This window comes from Toxotes jaculatrix, chromosome 19 (assembly GCF_017976425.1).
Source record: "Toxotes jaculatrix isolate fToxJac2 chromosome 19, fToxJac2.pri, whole genome shotgun sequence".
In the NCBI taxonomy this organism is placed as follows: Eukaryota; Metazoa; Chordata; class Actinopteri; family Toxotidae; genus Toxotes; species Toxotes jaculatrix.
Window position 1 is genome coordinate 8,646,910 of NC_054412.1, and position 25,491 is coordinate 8,672,400.

The window sequence follows — 25,491 nt, forward strand, 5'->3', positions numbered from 1 at the left end:
AAAAAAAAAAAAAAAAAAAAAAAAAAAGGATAAACAAATTAAAGATCCAGCCAAATCAATAACCACAGTGTGTTAAAGTGCCAGGTCACCATAACACAGCAAACAGAGAAGGGGGCCAAATCTCATTCTGACAACCAATAATTACTCAATGAATCCCAAATGAGGGGATTCATGGTTATTTTAATCAGACATTGCACAACTTAATTTTTATCTTATGATAAACCCTATAAAGAAATTGACAGAAATAGAAAAGAAAATCATACTTTCATGGTGAAATTTCATTGAAAGGAGGATGGCATACATAAGAGGACCACAATATGCACAGGTTAAATATGGACAATATCCTGACTTGACTTTATCAGGTCAAGTCAGGATGAAAAAGAACATTATACATAAACAAACAGAAGCAAAGGGGCAGAGCATTTATGCAAATAAAGTTAAAAGGGAATTAATGTTTTTTTATGTTTATAGCACAAAAGAAAATCACAAAAGGTTTGTGATTTTCAGGGATCCTTTTAGTCCTTGGGACCAGACGTCAAGGTAAAAAAACAACCTTGTGAGCTGAAAAGCTTCAAACTAACAACACACCATAAATGTAGGAATTATTTTCACACATTTAAAGCAGTTGTAAAATGGGATTATATATTTCAGATGAAATGATACAAGAGCACAAAAACTAATTGGTGACATATTAATTACAACTACTCATTTACATGTAATACTCTCAGACACATTGTGAATTATGCAAGAAATTAATAAAGCTAAATCTGATCACCAAAAATTATTGACGACCACTGCTGAGGAAAACCGAACATTTGGCACAGAGGCTTCATTTTCTCTTCTCTGTGCAACATCTTTCTTGAGTAAACAGCCCAATTTTCAGGACATGTCAGGTCAAGTGGAAAACAAGTAGCCCTGATGATGATATATATTTTTTTGCATTTCCCCTGGAATAAAATGAAGACACTGTTACATTAGAAAACAGGAAAATGAAGGGTGACAAATGAAACAGCTAAATCACTCAAATGGCTCAAGATAGAATGCTTTGCGCAATAGTTGACTTCATTTTCATTACAGACCACATTCACCAAGCATGTCAGCAGCCTAAATGGTGCCGCTCAGTTTCACCAGCCCATCCGGAATTGTGATACACCTGTTGCAGCATTTCCAGCTGTTTTTCTAGGTCCAACCTGACCCCAAGTGTAAGAGAGGTCTGGCAACAACTGCCATTAAATAACAAAGAAAAATGGCACACTCCAGGTAAACATCTAATGGTATCGATATACTGATGAATTGTTTTAAGAGTGCACAGACGCTTTTGCTCACAGATTTAGGTCTATTGGCTCAAATTATTTGGCTGAATATTTATGTAAATAAAAGACAGAGACTACTAAACTGTCTGGATGTGCACACTAGATAAAATGTAAATCAAGTCACCACTTTGGATAAAAAGAGAAATGCTGCAAAATAAAGTCATTGTTACCTACATCTTCCATTTTTCATGCTTGTAAAGTACAACAGTGGGGAAAGAAAACCAGTCATTGCAATTCTTTATTAAATCAAACCCATTAATGAAAGTGATATGATTTCCCCCAATAGTGGGGACCTCTGAAGTACTAAAACTCACACTGAGGATTGAGATGACATAACTGTGTGCACAGAAAAATTCACTTTTATATATGAAAATACAGAGGTTTGGGTTGCCATTTAAAACAAAACGAGTACATGTCGTCACTGTTAATCTTACACTGCCCCAATAACAGTCTACCATCTTTCAAACTGAACAAAACAGTTATTAAATGATGTTATGATCTGCCTTAGGTAAATTTAAATAGTTGTCTGCATGTTTTGATGCATGCATGCATATCAATGACACTGAGAGCAACTGTAAAACAACCTGAGCTGAGCTGAATTAAAATAAAAATAACATATTATATTATTCTTCACTCTCCTCAACTGCATGCAAAAACTAATGTATTGCTCCACTAGGACAGAGATTTATAAAGCTCAGTGCTTACTCAATTTCAACTCAATTATTGTGAACAGCATCCACATTAACCTGTAAACATTGTAACATAAAACACTGAGCACAACACATTAGCTATCTGCGATATTTAACAAAAAAAAAAAACCAAACCAAAAAAAACCTTGATTTGTTATCTCTGAGGATAAATTTCTCACCATAAATGATTGTTCTGTTCAAATCATGGGAAAACATTTAGATCCAAAAGTGCTTGCAAGTATGAGATTGTACAAATGTATACTGAAAAATGTAAAATTTTGGTTATGGTGCATTTCTGTATCAAACAGGATGTGCTAATTGATGAAGAGGAACAAAGACACCAACAAACTCTTTCAACTTAATGGTCTTATGGCTTAAAAGGTATCTTCTGCTTATGGTTCTTACTGTAACATTATTATGAATCCACATCTTCACAGTGAGATCCTGTGTTAAGTCTTACTGTTCTGACTTTGGGCTGTAGAACTGAATGACAGCGTATTTGCTGCTGATCATCCAGTCTGGATCTTGGGAGGCGAGCTTCTCCCCTTGGCCTGGCCGCAGACCGACCTGAACATTGGCCTTGAGAGTCCTCAGGCTACACAGTGGCGCAGGCCCAAAACCTCGCAGTGCTGTAGCAAAGCCAACTGCGTGGTCCCAGTCCCTGTCCCCCGTCAGCTTCCTGTAGTTCAGATCACCTTTAAACAGCGCCAGGTCTGCCCCCTGCAGGGTCGCATACAGGTCAGGAGCCTCAGCTGCCATGTCACAGAACTCATGGGGCTGTGTCCAGAAAGGATGGTCATGATAGGACCACACACCCTCCTTCAGGTAGCTCTTCCACTGGGCACCACTCTTGGACATCCACTTGTGATTGGCTGCCAAGGTCTGCTGGATGGTCCACTGAAAATCGTTAGCTGTGACGTCAGAGACAAACCACGGGTAGCATTTGCCGTGAAAATGGATCTCACGTGCAAGGCCGGAGGAAACCAAGAAATCTGCTAAGACCAAGTCAGTGACTAACTCAAAGCCAGCGTTGTCTAGTACAATGTCCACTCTGCCTGCACTCATTTCCCCTGACTGTCCTGGCCTTTGGGCAGAAATAAGAGTTGACCATACCATATTGGAGTCATCCACCAAGATGAAGGGTTGTAGGCTGCTGAGGGAATCTATGGGACTGATCTTCTGTGAGTTCTCTTGGCCAGCAGAGATAGACAGGTCACACTTGTTCCCCCACAGAGAAACCTAGGAAGAGTCAAATAATAAATATGGATGCCTAATTTATATATATATATATATATATATATATATATATATATATATATATATATATATATACATATCACCCTGAATTCTACATACTTCAAGTGCTCATCTACCATAGCTGTAAGACACTGCACATTTTTTATTAGTATTGAGATACTGTATTAGTATTGAGATACTGACCTGCAGTAGCTTGTTGAAATGTTCAAGCAGCTGATTCTTAGACAGCCCTTGCATGCTCTTGTTGATGCCCTCCATGTATGTACACAAGACCATTATAGCCTGTTGAGACTCAAAAAAGCTTTGTGTCTTTCCCTCATTAAAGACATCGTAGTCACTGACGGGGGGACTGCAATAAAAACAGAAACAGAATCATGACTGGAGGAGAACAAGAACAAAGGCTGGACAATATATCAATTCTTTTCATTATATCATTTACTAAATACTGCCATTTTTAAATAGTGCCATTTCCTTGAAGACTTGTTTTAATGGTGGGAATAGTGAGGGTAAATTTCGTAGTACGTGGTAAGAATATAAAGATTCCAGATTTTCAAATAATGTTTTCTGGACAACTGAGTGTGGAAGCACATCTTTAATTACCAGTGCTTTGAGGTGCTGTGTAAATATGATCATAAAAAAACTTGTCCTCTGATTTTGCTTATCTAAACAAATATAGCCAAATACCGCACAGTCCAAAAGACATTTACTCGAAAGCAGGAAATAGGACAGCAACAGTTCCCATTAAAAGATATAAAGGCCTCTCTCACTTGAGCCAGAGTGCCTCCTGTATTCTACGGTACATGTAGCACTCCACATAAAGCCATGGAGACTTAAACCAGCTGACAGACTCCTGGTCCCCCTGCAGTCCCTGCTGTCTCTGCAGGTACTGGTTCCAGGACTCTGTGTCTTGCAGGCCGTCTGTCAATGGTAGTATTGGTTTGTCAGTTTGCAGCTCATTTCTCAGCTTAGACAGCAGAGATATTGTTTGCTTCTCTGCCTGGATACCTTCCTGTATGAAAATAGTGAGGAAACACAAGCAAGACCAAATTCAAGTGTTCAAATGTGCTTTATAATTCCGGATGTAGTAAAATAAAACAACTTAAATTATGGTGGTCAAAAATTATTCTTACCTCTCCATATTCTTCAAAAAACTTGTTTTTGTTGCGATGTATTGTGTCTATAACTTTTATCAGGATGATCGGCAATCTGTCTTTTACAGTCAAATAAGCAAATGACCTGCAGAGAAACATATATCCGGGAGCATTACACAGCCACTTCTTTAAACTGGAGCAGGTGCATGCACTAATGTAATTAACACAACGTGAGTTAGCCCTTACTTTGCAAACATTTCGGTTGCGAAAATGCCACTTGCAATAGTAACGGTGTCGCCAACGAATATATATGCTTTAAGTTATCTGAGCCTGTTGGCAATGTTATTGCTAATTTGAACACAACAGTCTCATTAGCAATGAGCTAATGCTACTGCTAGTTTGAACACAACAGTCTCATTAGCAATGAGCTAATGTTATTGCTAGTTTGAACACAACAGTCTCATTAGCAATGAGCTAATGCTATTGCTAGTTTGAACACAACAGTCTCATTAGCAATGAGCTAATGCTATTGCTAGTTTGAACACAACAGTCTCTTTTAGCAATGAGCTAATGCTACTGCTAGTTTGAACACAACAGTGTCAGCGTTATGAAGCCGTTTTGATACAGCAGCGTAGTCAAACACATAACTTAACGTGTTAACAAAGTAGTTAAATGAGCTGTCAACATACCCAACCACTTTAGCAGACAGCGAAAGGGGAACTTCTTGCACTGTTTGATCGGCCGCCATCTTTACAGCAGTGGGAGACGGTTCAAATTCAAACTTTATCGATAAAATTCCCAGGACAGGAACTAATTCAGGAACTCTGCTTGAGGCTTGACGGCGGTGGAATTTTTTTTCTAGACGTGACACAGCAAAGGAGATTATATCAAGCTCAACTTCCCCTGTTTCTGAAAAGAAACGCCTTAATGTTTAATATTTCTTTCCTGGTTCCTGTAGACTTCGATTTTATTTAGGATACGATGCCACCATCTGGCGGGCAATGTGTAAACTGCAATGTTGGCATGTCCCATGCCCATGCGTGTTGTTACTGCCATTATATTTCAAAGATTTTGAACCGTGCCGTGTTTAATTTCTTTGACTGGCTTTCTGTAGCACATATCCGCTTTCAGTCTGAAAGACTTCAAGTGGGTCTTTTCAAAGCGGGCCTTTTCTTTTGTGGATCAAAGAGTGGTGCATTGCGCATGGCATTCGGCTGTTGCTGCAGCACCCCAGCATCCCCCGTTGTCCACAGCAACGGTCGTCACGGAGACATTGATTCGTCCTATCAGAAAAGGGCAGAAATCGAACCCCCACCCCCGAGCCCTAAAGGCCTTTTGGCGGGAAAAGAAGAGGGGGGCGGTTGAATATGATTTTGGTGAAGAAGAGCAATTCTGTAGTGGGTTCCTGATCAAATACTAATATACATGAATACAGCTGAACAGTATTTGTGCGCATACAGTGGTCGTCATTTGTACGTTGTTTATCATAGTTTATGCAATATGTTGTAATAGTCTTGTAGAGAGTTACATGGTTCTGTATGTTAGTGAGGCTGTCGGTACCTATTTTCTTAGCAAAATGGCTGTGAATGCTGTCTTTTCTGCATTAACCTGTTACCAGTGGGGAAAAGAAAAAAAATGTATAAAAAACAAAAGGATAAGCACACTGGCGATTAAAATAGGCTTACCCCATGACAAAATAATATTATATTTTTTAAAGAAGTCGACTGATAATGATTCTCTTTTTGAAGAACATAACCAATCGATTGGCTTCACCCACGATAACTAGGCTGGAAAGATACGCATATAAGTTAATTTTGGGGGTGTTTTTTTTTTTTCCTCTCTCGGCTTAGCCCCGGTCACTATGGGAACACGGCGAGCCGTTGTCAGGATGTGGGGTCCTTGGAAGTGGGAGTCCAGCTGCGTCCACCTCCGGTGTTCATCCCCCGCCGGCCTCCCATCCCCCCGCCGGGCCACAGCCTGGCCGGATCTGTTTTTCTAAACCGAGCGAGGAGTGACTCACCACTCCGGTTTCAAAACAGGCCATGAACGGGTGGGTGGGGGTGGGGGTGGGGGGCAGGGCGCCAGTTAACGTTAAAGGTCCTGTTTAAACAGGTGTTTCAGCTCACCACACAGCCGTCTCATGCAACAGCTTTTTTTTTTTTTTTTTTTTTTTTTTTTAACCTTTTAAGCAATTTCATGCAGACTACGCTGCTGCCGTAAAAATCAATTTAGTGGGAATCAGTAGCTGGGAAGTCATGTGAAGGTTCGGTCTGCATCTGTTTTGAATAAGCTGTTCTGAAAAAAAGAAATCAGACAACGATTAAGAGGGCATAAGAAAGACACAGGAACAGAGCCTAAACATGAGTACATTGTTTTTCTAATGGTAGAACATTATCATAAAAATCTATTGACTAGAATGTATTGATTTTAATGATGGAAAACAGTGAGCCAGAGTGGTAACCATTTATCTCCTTCTTTCAATAAACCCCTGCTGTGGGCCTTTCAGCAAAGTAAACATGCTTTTATTTTGCTGTCATTACCATCTACTATTGCTGGACCACAGGTCTCAATCAATGTTTTGTTTGTTAAACATTTTGTTCTCCCACAGGCCTAGATTTTTAGTTAATTAGTCTCAGCAACATTGTGGACAGGATCACCTACAGCTCTGTTGTTTGTTGACTGGACATAAACTTTAAGGTCTCATAGACATTTCTGTCCCCTCCTATTCGATCTGTCTCCTTTTACAGACTCTCCACCCATTCTCTGCCTGCCTAACAAGCGTTTTCAAGGGAACTATAACTTGCTTAGTCTGGACCTGTGGACTCCCTGTCCTAAGGCTGAAATGCAACTCTATAATGACAGGTCTGGATTGGTTTTAGTGTTTACACTGAGATAACATCCACCAACTCACTGATGACAACATCTGATGACAAAATATTGATGTGACTCCAAAGTGCATTGGAGTGCAAGTCTTTCTACTCCTCCTGTGCCTCTGGACAGCCAGTGTGTGGTTGAAATCGATTTCCGAGATCTCCACTTTTTCTCTTTACTGGTATACTTGTTCTTGTTCAAAATGGGTTTCCCATAGACATTTGAGTTTATCAGTTCCCAGCCTATTTTGACAGGCAATCCTTTGTTGTAATCACAAAATAACAGCTGTAAATTAAGAGCTCATTAAGGGACTACAGCAAGCAGGGGTAATTACTTCTTTCACACAGAGGCAATGAGTCACAGAAACTGTGCCTACTGTTGGTGTGACTGGGTTATTAAAGGTTATTCAACCTACAGGGGATCCATGACACTGTTTACAACTGGGGATTTACGTACATCTGACACTGCTTTTGTATGGTACACAAGGGTGAACACACATTACTATGCACTAGTATGTTACAGGAATAAGCCTGTTTTCTTGTGTAGATAGTGGAATCAATTCCCTCTACCATTATTTGCACTCTTTTAAGTAGGTGCTTGGAAATGAGTCTAACTTCACAAATTAAAGAAACACTTTTTTTTTTTTTTTTACTGTAACGCATACAAACAACAAACCAGTATTCAACCAGTGACCAGTGCAGTCTGGTATTAATAATAATTCAAATCCCGCTTCTAAAAGTAGGTCTGTAAAATAAAAGGCTTGGTGAAAACCACCTTAGTGTGGTTTTCACATCGCACCGGTACTAAAATTACGTTCTGAAAGACAAAGCATAAAGCTGTTCCCAGCCAGGTTTACTTTGATACCAAAGCTCATTAAAATTGTTAACAGAAATAAAAAATTTTTTTATATTACTCCAGTAGTGTTTGTATTTTGACCTTGAATTTTGTATATATCATATAATTATTGTCAGTCATTAATTGTGAAGGATTCAAAAGGGGAAATGCCATTTAATAAACATGCAAATGTTCATCTCTAGGTTATGAATATTTTAACATTCGTGTTATTAAAGCTAATAAGCCTCGTTTTGATGTCGCATAACGCCCACGGTAGATATTTTTAATGCAGCTAACTAGGTGCTAACATTAAACATCTGTATACTTCCTTTAAACTTTGACTCTTCCTAAATAAATAAATAAATAAATGTGAGACGACTGTGGGCAAGCAGTGTTCTTCGTTATTTCAGTGCGAGACAGTGAGGGACTACACTTGGGTGTTTTGTTTAACTTGTCGTTAACGGCAGGCGCACAATGATTAACTACCACACGGTGAGTCAACATAGCTCTCAGCCGTCTATGTTCTGCCTCACCGGCTGTCAAAAAGCTGGCTAGCCGAGCGTTGATCTCTCGGCGGTTACACAGTGCGGGAAATTAACGTTAACTCAACCGCCCCTTTGCTCAACGGTTTTTTTTTTTTTTACAACGGCTGTTTTTTGGCTGGTTTTTACCCACAGTCATGTGATTGTAACGTAAAACCCCTAACCGGAAAACACCGACGGACGACCCTCTCCGCCGCCAACGAATGCTGCGTTTGCAAGGAACAGTACAAGCTCCTGCGAGCCCAGAGAGGACGGACGAGTCCCCGGTAACAAACAAACAACGGCGACACGGCAAAGTCCACGGATTTAAGCGGTGTGCAGGTACGGCTGTTTTTAGGTACATACTCACCCTTTCGTTTACTGGCAGTGTTACGTTATTTGGCTACTTGTGTACGCTTTGGCTAACTGTAATTGTCACGGGGAAGTTAAAAGAAACGCGTTCGTGACCAGCCCCATCCCCCTTGCGTCTCTTGCTCTTTCCTCGCGCGCGCGCGCGCGCGTGTGTGTGTGTGTTGTGCGCGCCCGCCCGCGTGCGTGCATGTCCGTTTTCTCGCGCTAGCAGTAGCAACGGAGAGAGACCCGAAGCAGAGGCAGGAGTCAGTGTAGGCGCGCTCGTTTTTGTGTTCCCTTTGTAGAAGGCTCTATCTACTAAACTGTTATTTTCTGTTCCCATTATCGAACAGTTTTATTCCTGCAGCGTGTTAAACCTTCCTCTCACGCTTCACCCACAAGCGGGTTTTAACGGTGAATAACAGAAAATCTCACTACGGAAGTAACTGTTCCACGTGTCTACATCACATCAGGGGCGGTGCTTTATTGTTGCAAACAAGTTAGTATTGATTAACATGGTGCTGTGGCTAACTTTCTGGCTCTTATGAAACCAAACTGGTCGATTGTGGCTCATCAGTAGTTTAGTTTTATAGTTTTGTTTTGATCTCTGTTGTGCCAAACATCTGGACCACGCCACATGGGATTAAAGGACTTCACTGTATGCATCTTCCGGAATACATGTACAAAAACAAAAGACAACATTATAAATGCTAAGATATTCTTTCAGATGTTCTTCTTTCAATATTTATGTGAAAGGAAAGGACAGAAAAGAACTGCTGCGTATGTACTGTTAATCCAATAAATGTTTTTTTTTCTTTTAAATGTCTCATATGTGAACGGCCAGCTCAATCTTTGCAGGTCATCAATATTTAAAAAGTCTGTATCTTTTTTTTAATCTTACTTAAGAAAGTATTGCACAGTTCACAGTAAAAAGGACACAAGACAATAGAATTAAACACATTTTCAGTCATACATCACATTGAACAAATCGCTTTTGTTCTTCCAAACTGATATACCATCCATATCCCATCTCAGCTGGGCACATAGAGATCTTTGCATTTTAGATGAATGTTCTAAATTAATTCCTAAATGTTTTGGTTTAGTCTGTATATCATCAGTTGACTGCCCTTTGCTTTGAGCAAACACATTCACTGCACAAACAAATGTTGAGCCTTTCATTATTAAAAAGAGTACTGTTTTGCTAAATTGTGGCACTCAGGCACATATTCATATTACATTTTCAGAGAACTGAAAAGAACTGCACAACAAAAACCCAATCAAAATTTAAAGTACACTGAAAGAGGCATGATATGTGCATCATACCATAATTCAAATAACATTATCTACTAAAGCTGTAGTGAGTTGTGATGAAGGAGCAACAACACAGCACGAGTCTGTGCAATTTAATGAAAATGTATGCTGTCTGTCTTATATATTAGGATAAGGCAGGGAAAAGATGAAGAGTGAGGACCACCACAAACACAGCCTTGAAATTGTTGGAAAAAAATGAATCAAAACATCTCTGACAAGATATGGAAACCTAGCCTTTTTCCTGGAGTGCTGCAGTGCCAGCATCTTTGCACTCTGACCTCTCTGATGAAATACATATGTGAAGAGGGCTTTTGGGGTGTTTTTATATACAGCAGTGATACACAGAACTACAGAATTCTGATCTATCGGGGTTAAATTGGCCGATGAAGTCTCCAATACCTTCTGTCTTTAGACATTTCTTTGCCTGTGTGTGTGATGGAGAAAGTGCAGGAGAAAGGAGATTCACCCTGCTGTTTCCATTCTTCACTGAAAGGGGGGTAGAACCAGTTCTACCTTAGGAATGTGTGCCGACACCCATAACCCTGATCATGTGATGGCCTGAAGCTCTCGTAGTCCTCCAGTGACCTTTGAGGTCAACAACACACATCTCATTGGTCACCAGAATACATGGAGCTCTTAAACACTGAGATTGAGTTTGGGGGTTTGGGCTTCATCAGAACCAAATCAGGCAAAGTGATGTTTCTTCAAACTTTTTGGTGCATAGACAAGAACTGCGGAGATATTGATATTGAAAACCAATTGAAACCAATTTCTATTGAAGTAGCAGGAACAAAAAACACATCAGAGGTGTACACAGAATAGGTTTTTTGACCATTGGCACTGTAGCTATGTTCTAGAAACTTGACAGTTTTTTTTCAATTTAAGGCTGCATGTTAGTACTATCCATGCCAGGGACTATCTGAGAATTATATTGTGGAAATTGTCATAAGAAGTCAATTAAGAACCATCTTTGTCTGAGTACAAAACTGTTTTAAAACTATTAACACAGCCTAATCCATACCATTAGTTGGAATAATGTTCTGTGAAGTTGGTGCTGGACAAATTGTCTCTAGTGTCACAAAATAATTCTTCACTGTTGTGTTAGGTTAGCCTTTGCAAGGTCGTTAGATCACCCCTGTCAGCCTGACTCTTTGTGGTCACAATAAACTCTGGTCTCCTTCCAGACAGGAAACTCATTGCTCCATGTGTGTGTGTCTCTGTGTGTCTTTGTGCAGGTTAAAGAATGGAGTTGGCCAACCATGGTCTTATCCTGCTGCAGCAGCTTAACGCTCAGAGGGAGTTTGGCTTCCTGTGCGACTGCACTGTGGCTATAGGAGATGTCTTCTTCAAAGCCCACAAAGCCGTCCTCGCTGCCTTCTCCAACTACTTCAGAATGCTCTTCATTCACCAGGACAGGTAAAGGAGCAATGTAGTAACAGTGATATCAGACTCAGGCTCAGAATCAAGCTAAAAAAACACTTTAAGATGACACATCAGAACATTTACCTAACACCAAATTCTGATGCCAGAACTTACAGGTAACATGTTGAAATAACATGGACTTGCTCTTGTGTTGTCAAACATAGAAGCAGTCTTTTCTCTGTACTTAAGCGCTGAACTGGATCTAAATCTTTTTAGTGTATTGACCTACAACTAATGTCATTGTTCAAATCAGTGAATCTTACTGAGGTGACAAACTGAAGGGTCTGTAATGGCATTAAGATCAAAACATACGTTTCCCTGACAATGTGTGATGGTTCCCCCACTGTGATCGCTGAATCCAGACACATTTATTCTATTCTGTTGATAGCTGAAACCTGTACCAACCATTGCTGCTGCTGATAACACACAGCATCAAAACCTCCCACATCATTTGTCAGTAGTCAACTGTAATGTGTTTGTTTTTCAGTGACTGTGTGCGCCTGAAGGCTGCTGACATACAGCCTGATATCTTCAGCTACCTCCTCAACCTGATGTACACAGGCAAGCTTGCACCCCAGCTGATAGACCCTGCAAGGCTGGAGCAGGGTGTCAGATTCCTGCATGCCTATCCGCTCCTGCAGGAGGCCAGCCAGTCAGTGTATTCACACCCTGAGCACAGCATAAACCTCTCCACTTCCCTCTATGGCATCCAGATCTCTGACCAACAGGCGGCACTGTCAGCCAGACTGCCCACTCGACGGCAGCTCTCCTCACCTTTTGATGTCGAGCAGCTCATGTCAGAGGGGAAATACCCATCCACGCCAGCCACCACAGCTTCATATGCAAATTCCTTACCGTCCAAGCTAGCTTCCTCACCCACAGACATGGAGGCCTCAACAAGTGGCCCTAGGCCTGTAGCTGAGGAGGGGGGAACTGACTTGCTAAGTGCAGGTGGTTCCTCAGCCAGTGCCATCCTCCACGTAAAGCCCAGCATCATGAAGAGGAGTTCCTCCTTTAGGAAGCATTACTCCTGTCATCTGTGCAGTAGCCGATTCAACCAGAGATGCCTGCTGAGAGAGCACCTCCTGCAGCACACCCAGGCTCTTCAGCAGACCCCGACTGAGCCCAGTAATGCACTCTCACCTGTCATGACTGGAGAACACAGCATGCTAGAGGCAGAGGGGGTGCTTAGGGGAAGCAAGCAAGGGTCAAGTGCCTCGGCTGCCTCTACAGCAGTCGAGATCATCAGTGACAGTGAGCAAACGCCTGTTTCAGGTGCCAACTCAGACTCTCCCAGGGCAGAGGTATCCACATCCAGCTGGGGGGTGGGGGGCGTGAATTCTCAAGCAGACACACCACCTCCGTCAGACATTGCGGACATTGACAACCTGGAGAGTGCCGACTTGGACCGGGAGGTGAAGCGGCGAAAGTATGAGTGCTCCACATGTGGGCGCAAGTTCATTCAGAAGAGCCACTGGCGCGAACACATGTACATCCACACAGGAAAGCCCTTCAAGTGCAGCGCTTGTGGCAAGAGCTTCTGCCGGGCCAACCAGGCAGCCCGCCACGTGTGCCTGAACCAGGGATCGGACACCTACACGATGGTTGACCGACAGAGCATGGAGCTGTGCGCTGCAGGCGACGACAGCAGCCAGATGGAGGCGATGTTCTTGGGCTCGTCAAAGCCTTACAAGTGTAACATTTGTGCGACCACCTTCTCCAGCCCCAACGAGGTGATCAAACACCTGTGCTTCACCCAGGGGGGGTTAGTGGGACTGCAGGGAAACACAGAGGCAGGGATGCTGCTTCAGCGTGAAGAGTTTTCCAAAGACGAAGGCTCTGATCTGTCCAACTCTGGCACCCCAATAGAACCTATAAAGACTGAGGAGATCCTCGTAGAGTAGTGCCAAAACGGTGTTTCTGTCCTTTTTAACATGTATTTTTATTTTCTAAATTATGGTTAATACGTAAGCTAAAGTTAGTCAGGGTATGTATGTTTGAGGTTCTTGATCTACTTAAACCTTTTGCTTTGTTTTTGAGTACAGTATTTTGAATTTTTTTGACCCTCTGTATGACAAAATGTTTGAAGTAAATAGCCTATAGCTCTCAGGAGTTCAAACCAACATCATTAGAAAAGCAAATAAAACTAACATATGGCTAAAGGTCAAGTTAAATACCAATGAGGGAGAAGAAAGGACTATTTACCTTGTTTCATCTCATCAGTTTAGTATTGGTGTACATCTGTATTAGACTCCCACTGTTACTGTCAGTCTGTACCACGCTGTTTTTTTTTTTGGTAAGCGTTACCGTTGTGGTGAGGCTACGCAGGCAGACTTTCAGTATGAAAGGAAGAGGAAGCTGAGACAGTTCCGGAGGAGACTGTGTTGTGAGATGAGTTGGCTGTGCTATGTTTGACGAGGAGAAAGAAGTGGAAACCACTAACAATCCCTCTTGAGCTGCACAGAAGAGTTGTTTCCACATGGTCAGAAATGAGGTGCTGATTCTGCAGGTATAATTCGACCTAAAAGCACACAGAAGTATTCAGACCTGAGACAATCTGCGGTCTTTTTTGAGTTGACACCCAATATGCAGGACAGTACATTTGTCTTCCATTTATGTTTTGGTTGAGGTTTTGGCTCCGCAGAATGAATATCTTGAATTTTAATGTAATGACCATTAATTGCACCGTGCTCACTAACCATTTATTTGTTTATTCAATGTTGTGTTGAGCTGTGGTGTGGTTACTGGTCCTGTCTGATTGCAGCATATTAAAGCACAATTGCTCATCATAATAAGAGTTAGAAGTGACCAGAAACTGGTCACGTCACAAGCAAGAGCAGTCATTGTCTTTACTGTTGTGCCACTTTTATATCTTTTTTTTTTAATTTCTCATTTTCACTTATGTTGTATAATTCTCTGATTGAAGAAGAAACATGTTCCATCCAGACACACATACATTGATAAGAGGATGTCCTGTACAGTATGTATGTTATAATTTGCTTGAATCTACTCCTAAAAGCCCTTAAATTTAGTTTGACATGCTTTTCTAATTTTATATACAGCGCTATATTTACAAAGAATACATTATATTGCAAAGGTGTATATATATTAGTAGACAAATAGCTTTGAAAATAGAAATACATTTGGTTTAACAAAAGTTTATGTAGTAGGGATGGGCATGTTAAACTTAACTTTAATTTCTTCAAGATGTTACGTAAAATCTGAACTTGATTATCATCGTTTGAGCTTTTAAAGATACATTATAATTAAAAAGATTATTCAGGATTTTAGGTCTCTTTTCCCATTGCCAAATTTGTACTAATTGCTAACCTCCTTACTCATTTTGTGCAAAGGGAAACATTTTCTCTGTATTGTAGATTGATAATATTGTAGACCTTCTGACATTTATATTTGTTCTTTAACTTTCTCCAAATCAGAAATAAGTAGTGGTTGCAACCTTAGTCATTTATTTAAAAGAAAATGTAATAAAAAGAAAGAAGAATGTTGTGGGAGAAAATATGCAGATGAACATGATAATGTATATAAGGTTTAGAGCAGTAGAGTCTGACCATTTCACCTGTCAGTGTGGAGGTCATAGGTAAACTCAGGCAAAGATGACAGCGGGACACTCAGAGCTTTAAAAAGAAGATGTTTGCAAGAAATATAATAACAGGGTCATATCGCTATATGCCAGGCTGTCTGGACACGTGTTATGGGAATATAAAAGGTGCTATTTATTAGAACATCAGTTCTTTGGGATAACAAGAACACTTTCTGTGTACTACTGATGACTGGAAATTGTGAAAAAATATTTACATACATGTCCAATAAATGTGAAGCAACCGAAGTGAAAAGGCAGTTATATAGTTTGTCATGTCAGAAAGTGTCAAGTATAATAATCCAGCTCCAGTGGCATATTTTTAACAATACCATGTTTTGTTTTTTTCTGTTGCAAACCCGCAATTAAACTGTGATTAAAATAACTTGACATTTTTGACCCCCCCCCCCCCCCCCCCTTTTTTTTTCTTATTCTAACATATTTTATTATTCACACCACACGCCAGTGGAGATAGGCCTGGAAAACCGTCTTACTATTGTTATTGTTGTTTCTTCCAGTAGGAAATAAATTCTATACTGTGTTGTTATTAATTACTACAAAATTTGCTTTCTTGCTGCAAAAACTATAAAATGTTTTGGATCTTCTCAATTTATCTAAGCCATAATGCTATTAGGTTGCAGCTAGTCCAATCATTTTAGTATCCTGTTATCCTACTATAGCAGTGATTATCCTAGATCAGTTTAACAATTCACAAGATTAAATAATGTAATTTGTAATATAACTTCAAAGCTGAATGATTAACTAAGCCACCCAAAAGCTCATTAATGTGTATTATAAAAATATATATTTTAAATTTAGTTTTCATTGGTTTTATTTGCCATTTTTTAATGAAAAAATGCCCATCCCTAGTATCTTTAATATGTATTGTGTTCTTTTGTTTTCTGTTTATTTTGAGCCATCTTCACCCAGGCCGATTATTCATCCTCAGATTCAGCTTTGTGACAGTGAGGATGAGGCCCAGTTTTAATTAGTTTGAAGTGGGAAAGCAGTTGTTGCTTTGATGCAATGAGCCCAGTGTTTGGCTAGATGGAGCTGTTTTTCTTTATTGTCATCTCAGGTCTGAAGTGAAGGGGAAATCTGTCAAATCTGAAAAGTGATATCTCAGCTAACGTGGTTGTGTGGTTGCATATTATATGACCATCTTTGCCATCTTTTGGAACATAAGTGAATATTCCATCACATTTTAGTTCACATAAAAACACAAATGTCTATGAATTTAAGCTCACAAGTGTTTTGTGCTGACTAACAGAGGGATTCTTGTTTGTGTCTTGTCTCGATACTTCTTTGTTGAGGGGATTGAAATCCTGTACTACTGATGTTCATTTCTCAGAGCTCAATTGATACACAGAAATGTGCTTTATGAAAAATCTAAATCCTTCTTCAGTTAAAAGTTGTAATTGTTCCTCTGCCACACCAGTCTTGTAACTTAATGGTTGTGTATGTGCGTGCTTTAACATCTCAGCATCTCAGGAAGATGAGAAGTTCAAAATTTTCTTTTCTGTCCACTGTTGTTAATCAAAACAATAATTTCAGGACTAGTGAGGACCCCAACCCATGATACTTGAGTGCACACAAAATTAACCTACTCTCCAGTGCCCATCTGACATCTACTGTGATCAGTCTGTGTTCTCAGGAATGTGAGTAATTTTCTGTATAAACACACTTTTGTTTCAGTGAAGAATGAACAATAAAAACTTGTCTTTTTATAATCGTGGATGTTTTTGGCTTGTCTTTACCTCGACACAACAGCATCAGGAGATGTTAGAACACACAGCATAGTGTTGCTACTTGAGATATAAGGGAATTTAAGTGATTGTTAAGTGACCAGCCTCCAATTATGGATGCCTACAGGAGATGTTGACAAGCACATTAATAAACACTTACATGTGCTTACAACTACATCATAGTGTGTCATAAACCATTTATTTATTAAATGTTTATAAACTGGTTATAAATGATAAATGGTGGGGGGGGCATCACTTATTTTTGTGGTAAATATTGATTACTTATGTAGTAAAAGAAGCACACACCAATTTTCTAACTTTATTGAATGAAATATAGACAAGTTTCTGTATCCTTACTATTAACAGCTTGGAAAATATAAAAGACAATTAAGACCATGCTACATGGATATTATGCTAAATGGCTGCAGGTTATTAGTTAATATTACAACAATATGATTTTTAGGTACATACAGTAGGTATACAATCTGTACAAATGTTAACAGGTTCACAGTTAAGTGTGTTACAAAAAGCAGGGAGGACTGAAAGTGGGCGAGTGCCCCAACTAAATGCTTTACATTATGAAACAATAGCAAAAGTCTTTAGATCACTCTGTCATTTTTACTCAATTATTATACATAAAGCAAGTGTCGTGGATGTGTCACACCCTCTACAGTCAAAGTAAAGGGAAGTAGGTGACCTAACAGGGGTCTGTACTTCCTGGTCTTTCTCTCGTTTGGTCATAAAGCTTAGTGAAATGTGAGCCACCAAATTGAAATAAAAGGATTATAGAAGCACTTACCAGTAACTCGAAGTATATCTGAGTGATTGACACAGTGCAGCTTTGTTAAATTTGGTAGGGAAATGAATAAATACCAGCGTAACCCATAGTCACATTTGTTTTGGTGGTAATACTGGAACCAAAAAATGTTTCAGATATACCTCCATCGCAAAATATCTTGCACTTTGTCAATAAACTTGCAAAATAAGCCCAGTCAAAGTCGCCGTGAGTCAAAGTCACTGAGTAGATGCTTTCTCAATTTAATTGAATGCGACTTACACAACTAGTCCTGTGAGCAATGGAAAGACCGTGACTCCCTGATTTATCCTGACTCGATTTGGCTTTTAAATTAAGAGTAAAATGAGCTTTTGTTGTTATTTCTGGTACCATACAGTCTGTGCCTCTCTAAATCCACATCCAAGTGAGTCTACATTCTCCCTGGTGCCAGTTTAATGAACCTGAGCTATCATGCTTGGTGAAGAACACGACACAGTGCACATCTAGCAGAAGACTAAACTGAACAAAGACCGTTTTCATACTTAATCACCCTTGGTAACACAAACGGTTTAAGTCAAAATGACACAAATGACTGAAGACTATAAGGTGTACTTTTTTTGTAGGCAGCAAACACCAAGACATACTGTCTTTTCATAAAGAAATATAAATATAGTGTAGAAAGGAAGGCGTTAAACCTCAATAAAACTACTACACAACAATGATACTTATGTCACACAGTAATTCAGAAAACACTGTGAACGTGATATGCTTTGTAGGTGTTTCTTACATGCACGTGTCTACAGAGTATGACATATCCAGCATCAGAAACTGGCATTTGTATCCTTTACACATCACTGCTTAGCAAATACCTCTGCCACATGATCAAATGAGGGTGTTATAACAGTATTTTATTGTATTATTACACAAAATTATGAGTAGCAATGTCTTTTTCACAGTAAATCAGGCAGTGTTTGTTTGTTTGTCTGTTTGTTTGTTTGTTTCTTTGTTTCTTACCTACATGAAGCTTATTAAGTATTTTGTTGAGGTGCAGAGTGAAGAACACATTGTGACAAGAGAATGTGTCAAAAGTTAAACATGGTGTGCGTTTCTGGTAGATATCATCACGTCTGCCCTCCTGTTTTGATTTCAGTCAGTAAAATCACTTACAGTGGAATCACACTTGTACCATGGTTTAGATATAATTATTACAGATGCTTGAAATAATCTTTGAATAATGACAGTTAAAGCTGTGACACATGAGGCACTTTTACACAACAGATTCACGTTTGTTCTGGTAAATTTCACTAGAAATCTTTAGAGAGGTTTCTCTGTATCAACCTTTGTTGCTCAAAAGAATACCTAATGTTTCACAGCTTAATAAGGGAATTTTAAAAACAGGCAACGATGTCCATAAAACAACAAAATGGGACAAAAAAATGAAAAAATAAAGACTTGGGGGCGAATGAAAGAATACTCAAGATATAAATACAATATACAAGATAATAATCCTCCATCTCTTCACCTTCCGACACCATCTCACTCTTGCTACTATACACATACAAACACATGCGCGCACACACACACACATGCACAGATACACACTCAACCAGGTTGCAGACTCTCACCTTATGCAGCAAAGGCAATGGAAAGTCACTGAGACACTGAACATACATCACACCAATTACAAGCCAGATGGGTTGCTTCTGAGGCACAGGACATGCGTGAGTGTGTGTGAGAGAGTAACGAGTGTGTGAGGATAAGTCGGTGGGGAGGTCACGTTGTTGTGACAGGGCTGCATGATGGGGTCGGAGTACAGGTGGGAGTGGAGGTGGAGAGAATGGCAGAGCTGTTGCTCAGTCACTCAGTCTCTCTGGGCGGGATGGGATGGGCAGGGCCCAGTCTCAGCATGTTACCACAGAGCAGCCTCTTTCTATCTCCCTCTCTCTTTCTCTCTCTCTCCATTATCACTCACTTCCTGGTCCAGACAGTGTGTCTCCCAGGCATTAGTCTTGTATCTTCAGCTGTGGTGGAGAGGCACAAAAACAAATATTATGAACAAGAAGACACTGCATCTTTTCTTCTCGGGAAAAACAAACCATGGATGGATGAAAATATCATTATATATCTACTTCTCAGTGTAATAGAGGAATATCCATTTTTATTTACATTTCTTTGGTTCTACCTAAAATGTGGACATTTTGATGTGGTGATGTACTGTGTATTGTGAGAGATAAATAGAATATAACATGAAATTTTTATATACTGTACATATAAAGCACAATCATTTTAATACCCCTACAATATTCTTATTTTTATATTCCCATTTTCATGTTTTTTTCTATTTTAATGCATGATTTTACCAACCTTCCTCTTTCATTTGTCCTTTTATGCCTCTCAGGCTTTGTTTATATGATTCAGCACACACTTTCTAAGAGGGGATTGTTGCTCCACTGCTGCTTTTAAGCTGCTGTAACTCACTAAGCTCTTTCCTGACCTTCTCTCCCATTTCTATTCCTCTCCAGACTCTCCTCTGCTGCAGAACTGCATGTCTGATTAAAGAATATGAAAGGGGACTACACCCAGTTTCTTCACTGGTTGTAACAAACAACTTCAGACACTGACACTAAAACATTGTTACACATTAAAAATTGCATTATCTCTCTGCACATATTGAAAATATAATTCAATCAAAGCAACTAAAAAAAACATCTTGAGCTCTTTGAAGCTCTGTAACTGAATCTAACAAATGCGTAGTCCGACATGGTTTCTTGACTCCATACTGAGCCCATGATAGAAGGAAAACAGGAGGAGGGAGTGGAGGAATCATAATCAGTCTTTCAGCACAAGTTCATCTGCCCCTCACACACCGCTTCCCTTTAAGACCCCAGTCTACAAAGAAGGGGTCAACGGCGGCATTCCTGCTTTGATATCAAAGGTCCCCTGGTTACTCATAGCCTGAACAAAAGCTTTTTCATCTGGTCAGTGGGCAAATCCCCTCCCCTTCTCCCTAATAAAAGTAGGGCCCATTGATGTTTCAAAAAAGCCACTATGAGAAGATTGCATGATAGGCCAACAGAGGAATTTTGAAAGTAACTACCTTTTTTTCATTTCTTACATTTCCATAACTATTTTTTACAATACTAAAAATCTAAAAAAAAAAAAAAAACGCTACTTGTCCAACTCCAGCTCATTGTTTATCACCGGCCTTTGATCTGTTAGCATATAAAACAGCTGCCATAAACATTCAAACGCATATCAAAATTGTAAGATCAGTCTCACTTGCTCATGATGCTGCTGTGATCTCTGTGGACACAGGCTCGATCTCCTTCACAGCCTCCTCAATCACTTCAATCACTTGCGCCATCACTTCAGCACATTTTCCTGACTGTATTTTCTCTGTCTCTGGCTGGCTGGCTGCTGCTTCTGTGACAGGGCTGGAAGCGGACACCTCTCCTGAAGCAGTCACTTGAGATTCTTCTAACAGTGTTGAGAGTTTGCTTGCACTTTCAGGGCTCTTAGCTTTTTTGCTAGTGCCTTCAGCCACGGGACCATTGCTGTCAAATTCTTCCACGGCCTCTTCTTCCACTGAAGGTTCCTCAACGACCTGTGCTGCCTGCAGGACCACCTGGACTGGCATGTGGATCTCAAGCACTTTCTCTTTGCTCTCCTCTGACAGGGCCTCTGGCTTAGTTTCCTCTGATTGTGGTTTCACTTCCTCAGCTGCCTCTTTTACATCTGGCTTCTGAACCTCTGTTTCTTCTTTGCTCTGTTCCTCCTTGACCTGTTCAAGCTCTTCACTCTCTGCTTTTATCTCCACAACTTCTTCCCCTACAGCAGTTTCTTCACCTACTTTTACCTCCACAGCTTGCTTCAACTCTTCCTCTGGTTTCTTCTCCTCCTTTTCAGACTCATCAAGATTCTCTGTAACCTCAAATGGGATGGTGTCCAAGACCTCCATGGCAACATGAAGTGGCTGAGGTGACTTTGGTTCTGGTTTTTCACAGACGACAGCAACAGGGGTGTCAGTGACAACAGGGGCCTCGGTTGTGGTCTCAATCTGTTTCTCTATTGTTGCTGTTGCTTGGACCAGTGCCGAAGTGGTGGCTGTTGGGCTGGCGGGCTTTTTGGGTTCAGGTGCATCTTCTGAAACTTTATCCATGGCATCCTGAATGACAGCCTGGGCGATGACCATGCTCTGAGCCTCAATGTGACTCTCCTGCTGCACATCCTCTTCTATTTCTTCCATCTTCTTGCTGGCCTGCTCAATGACTGCGCTAATCTCTGACTCTGCTGCTTGAAAAGCAGTGGCCTCCACACTTTCTACAACTGTACCCTCCTCTCTGGATTTCTGCATCTCAATTGAGTTATCACAGACTAACTCTGACATTAATGTCTTTTCCATGACCACCTCATTTGAAGCTGCCACATGTTCAGACCCCACACTGAGCGGGGCAACAACGACCACTGTTTCTCTGATAACAGGAACCTCCTCACTTGGTATGACGACAGGGATGGCTGGCTCGGTTTCCTTTGTGGTGGTGGACTTTGTAGTTTCACATATAGCAGAAAATATCTCTTCAGGCACAACCTGAACTACCTCTTTTATAGGTGTATTTTCTTCACTGGCAGAAAGCTGCTCCGTGTTTATTTTCACTTCCTTAGTCTCCACAGTTGCCTCAGTGACTTCAATGCTCTGGGTGCAGATTGCAGTTTCACATGTTGGTGTAATGGGATCGACTATTACTGCTTTAGGAGAGTTCTCGTTCACGGTGGCGGCCTGAACAACCTCAGACTCGTCCAGAACAGTGCTGACAACTCCGATCTTCTCAATCTCAGGTTCATAGCTCTCAGTGGCAGCTTGAATGTCTGCCACTATACTCGGAGAAGTGTCAACAGCAGGCTCCAGCTCAGTGGTTTCTACTTGGTGTACTTGGGCCTTGAACACAGTATCTTCTGCAACAGTAGCTTCCTCTGTGCTTGGTGGCTTCTCTTCCATTGACACCTCTGTGCTCAGAGCATCCCGGACCACAGCCACACACTCAGCGAGGGGCATCACAGGCTTCTCCAGAGCTACTTTGGCAATCTCCTTGGTGCCTAGGCCAGTGCAGATAGCCATGGCCTCATTACGAGCATGTGGCTCCAGGATGGTATTTGCCTCACACTCTGCCTTCTCAGTTGGTATTTCACTCTCAATGTTTTCAGAAGCTACCTGTATCGGTGCATCTTCGATAGTCACAGATGTCTGGGGTGGAATCTCACAGATTTGGGCCTCAATACTCCCCACAACCTCCGTGGCGCTTTCTGACTTAGGTCCTTGAGGAACAGGGGTGGTTTCTGCAGCTGGAGCCGGAGCGACAGGCTTCACTTCAGCTGTGGACAACCTACGGCCCATGCGACCTGCAGGTTTAGGGGATGGCGGGGCCTGGTCCTCATTTTCATCCTCTGCAATATCAGTGTCAACAGACTTTGGTGTGGCAGCATTCTCTGCTTCTTCTGGGATGTCACTCAGCTGATCGTGTTTATCATCGACATCTTCGACAGTGGCTGGAATCCATGAAGGGGATCTATCTTCAGTGGATACTTTAGTCTGGACTGCAGCTGGTTCTGCCAGCACTTCTAGTTCAGCCTCAGGTTGCTCGTCATACTCTGAGAGAGGAACCACAGCTGGGGTGTCGGAGTCCTCCTCACCTGAGCCCAGGTCAGTGGAGGCTTGTTTTTCAGCCTTCTTCTTTCTGCGTCCAGGGAAGAACTTCCTCAAAGAGAAAGATGATTCATCTTTTGGTGCTTCACTGTCTGACTGGACTTGCTCTGCACTCTCCTCTGGCTTTTCCTCAACTTTGGCCTTGTTCTTTGACATAACTAAACGTTTCAGTGTGTCCCAGGCAGACTCTCTCTCGGGGGGAATGCTTAAAGGTTCAGGGGAGGACACAACTTCTCCTTCACTCTCTGTGTTTTGGGAAGTGACAATGGCAGCCTCAGTTTTGCCCTCCTGTTCCCCTTCTCCTGCTTCTGCTGCTGCTGTTGCATCCTCTTCAACCTTGGTCTCCTCATCATCAGAATCAGAGGTCCTCCTTGTCCTTTTTTTGGGTCCACCCATACACATTAGGGCCTCCCAGGAGACAGACGTGTCCATTTTCTTTTTGGGCTCCTCAGTGCTGCTGACCAGTTTCTCAGTGTTTTCAGTCTTTGGCTCTTCCTCGGCTGTCTTTTCCTCCTTAGCCTCCTCCTCAACACTCTTATCTGCTAATGCAGCACTCTCAGAAGAGGACAGCGTGGCTGACTTTACTGGTTTCTCACCTGTGGCTTCATCTTCGCTCTCAGAAGACCTTTTCACAAGCTTCTTGGGTGTTACTAGTTTCTTGAAGGAGGACCAGGCAATGATGCCCTCTTTTTTCTTCTCTCCATCAGAGGCAACTTCACCTTCAGTCTCCCCATTCTGGGTCACCTCCACAGAAATAACGTGCTCTCCTGACTCCTCTGGAGATGACGGCCCACTGTCAGCTTTAGGAGACTCTGCAGACTCAGTGGAGGACTGAAGTTGCTCAGCTACCTGTTCCCCAGACTCAGTCAGTTTGCTCTCAGTATCTTTCTTGGTCTTCTGTTTCTTAGTTGACAGCTTCTTCAAGCCAGCTCCAGTAAAGAGCTTCTTCAGGGGGCTTCCCTGGGGCTTTGCCTTCTCCTGTGATGACAGCAACTCAGCCTCAGAAGTCACCTCCGCGGGAGCCTTCTCCTCTTCTGCACCGCCTTCTGCCTTTTCTTCCTCTGGTTTGGTCTCATCAGTAGTAGCTGCTGCAGGAGCAGGGGTTTCAGCAGTGACCTCGGGCTCTGCGGTTGCCTCCGATTTTGCTTCCTCTGGAGTAACTGGGGCCTCCTCTTTGGGCTCTGGCTTTTCTTCTTCAGGAGTTGCTGGTGCCTCCTCCTTTATTTCTTGCTCTGCCTCAGCCTTCTCCCCCTTTTCACCCTCTGCAGCATCAGTTTCCTCTGTCTTAGCTGTCTCCTCCTCAGCAGCTGCCTCCTTCTCCTCCTCTTCTTTTGTCTTCTTGATGCTGGCCTTCTTTCGCAGGTTAGAGAAGAGTCCTCCACTGAAGAGCTTTCTGAGGGGGGACAGGGTAGTCTCCTGGGAGGGTGGAGTGGTCTCTCCTTCCTCCTCAGCTCCTTCCTCCTTCACTGCTTCATCAGTAGCCTCAGCAGTAGTGCCTTCAGCTGGGGTGTCAGTGGTTTCAGCTTTGTCAGTATCTTCAGTGAGTTCTGCCTCAACAGTAGGTGCCTCTGTCTCAGCCTCCTTTTCTTCAGCAGTGCTCTTCTCCTCAGTAGTGACAGCCTCCTCCTCCTTTGTGGGTTCATCAGTCCCACTAACCTCCTCTCCCTCTTTGTCTTTGACTGTCAGCAGCTTCACAGGGTCTTTCTCCTCACTCTTGTCCTTCTTCAGCGTGAACTTAAAGCCCACAAAGCGGAAGATCTTCTTGAAGCCCACTTCACTGGCATCGTCAGGTTTCTCATCTGCCGCCTTCTCCTCAACAGCAGAGATGTCATTGGCATCGGGAGACTCTTTCTCCACTTTCTCGCCATTCACTTGAGGAGCCACTTCATCCTGGATGGTGCCCATAGTCTCTGGAGCCTCCTCTGTCTGAGCCACAGACACACCATCAGGCTGGCCAACTGAAAAGACGAGAAAAGAAAGAACTCTCAGAACGATGTTGATCAGATTTCTCA

General features: G+C 41.7%; 3 protein-coding genes across 6 annotated transcripts in view; 1 reads left to right on the top strand and 2 right to left on the bottom strand.

Annotated features, from left to right (window-relative positions):
- Nucleotides 1-55: 55 nt before the first annotated feature.
- On the bottom strand, nucleotides 56-9,014 carry armt1 (acidic residue methyltransferase 1). 2 transcript variants are annotated; one of them, XM_041063696.1, is made up of 6 exons: nucleotides 8,947-9,014; nucleotides 5,040-5,208; nucleotides 4,390-4,495; nucleotides 4,027-4,268; nucleotides 3,443-3,608; nucleotides 56-3,241 (listed from the first exon to the last, which is right to left on the bottom strand). In XM_041063696.1, exons 2-6 carry the CDS (start codon nucleotides 5,096-5,098, stop codon nucleotides 2,459-2,461), a joined length of 1,356 nt encoding a protein of 451 aa, XP_040919630.1. In that variant the 5' UTR covers nucleotides 5,099-5,208; nucleotides 8,947-9,014; the 3' UTR covers nucleotides 56-2,458. The 2 variants fall into 2 exon arrangements, with proteins under 2 accessions (XP_040919630.1, XP_040919629.1); XM_041063695.1 differs by lacking the exon at nucleotides 8,947-9,014 and having other exon boundaries at nucleotides 5,040-8,769.
- Nucleotides 8,778-16,457, top strand: zbtb2b (zinc finger and BTB domain containing 2b). 2 transcript variants are annotated; one of them, XM_041063693.1, is made up of 3 exons: nucleotides 8,778-8,918; nucleotides 11,474-11,654; nucleotides 12,148-16,457. In XM_041063693.1, the coding sequence occupies exons 2-3, from the start codon at nucleotides 11,482-11,484 to the stop codon at nucleotides 13,562-13,564; spliced, it is 1,590 nt and encodes a 529-aa protein (XP_040919627.1). In that variant the 5' UTR covers nucleotides 8,778-8,918; nucleotides 11,474-11,481; the 3' UTR covers nucleotides 13,565-16,457. The 2 variants fall into 2 exon arrangements, with proteins under 2 accessions (XP_040919627.1, XP_040919628.1); XM_041063694.1 differs by having other exon boundaries at nucleotides 8,793-8,934.
- An 851-nt stretch (nucleotides 16,458-17,308) lies between these two features.
- The window catches only part of akap12b (A kinase (PRKA) anchor protein 12b), a 43,959-nt gene continuing 35,776 nt past the window's right edge, over nucleotides 17,309-25,491 (bottom strand). For both annotated transcript variants that reach the window (XM_041064163.1, XM_041064164.1), the window contains 2 exons: nucleotides 21,058-25,437; nucleotides 17,309-19,799 (listed from right to left, as the gene is read on the bottom strand). In XM_041064163.1, the coding sequence (XP_040920097.1) occupies nucleotides 21,062-25,437 (4,376 nt within the window). In that variant the 3' untranslated portion in view covers nucleotides 17,309-19,799; nucleotides 21,058-21,061. The remainder of the gene's footprint in view (nucleotides 19,800-21,057; nucleotides 25,438-25,491) is intronic.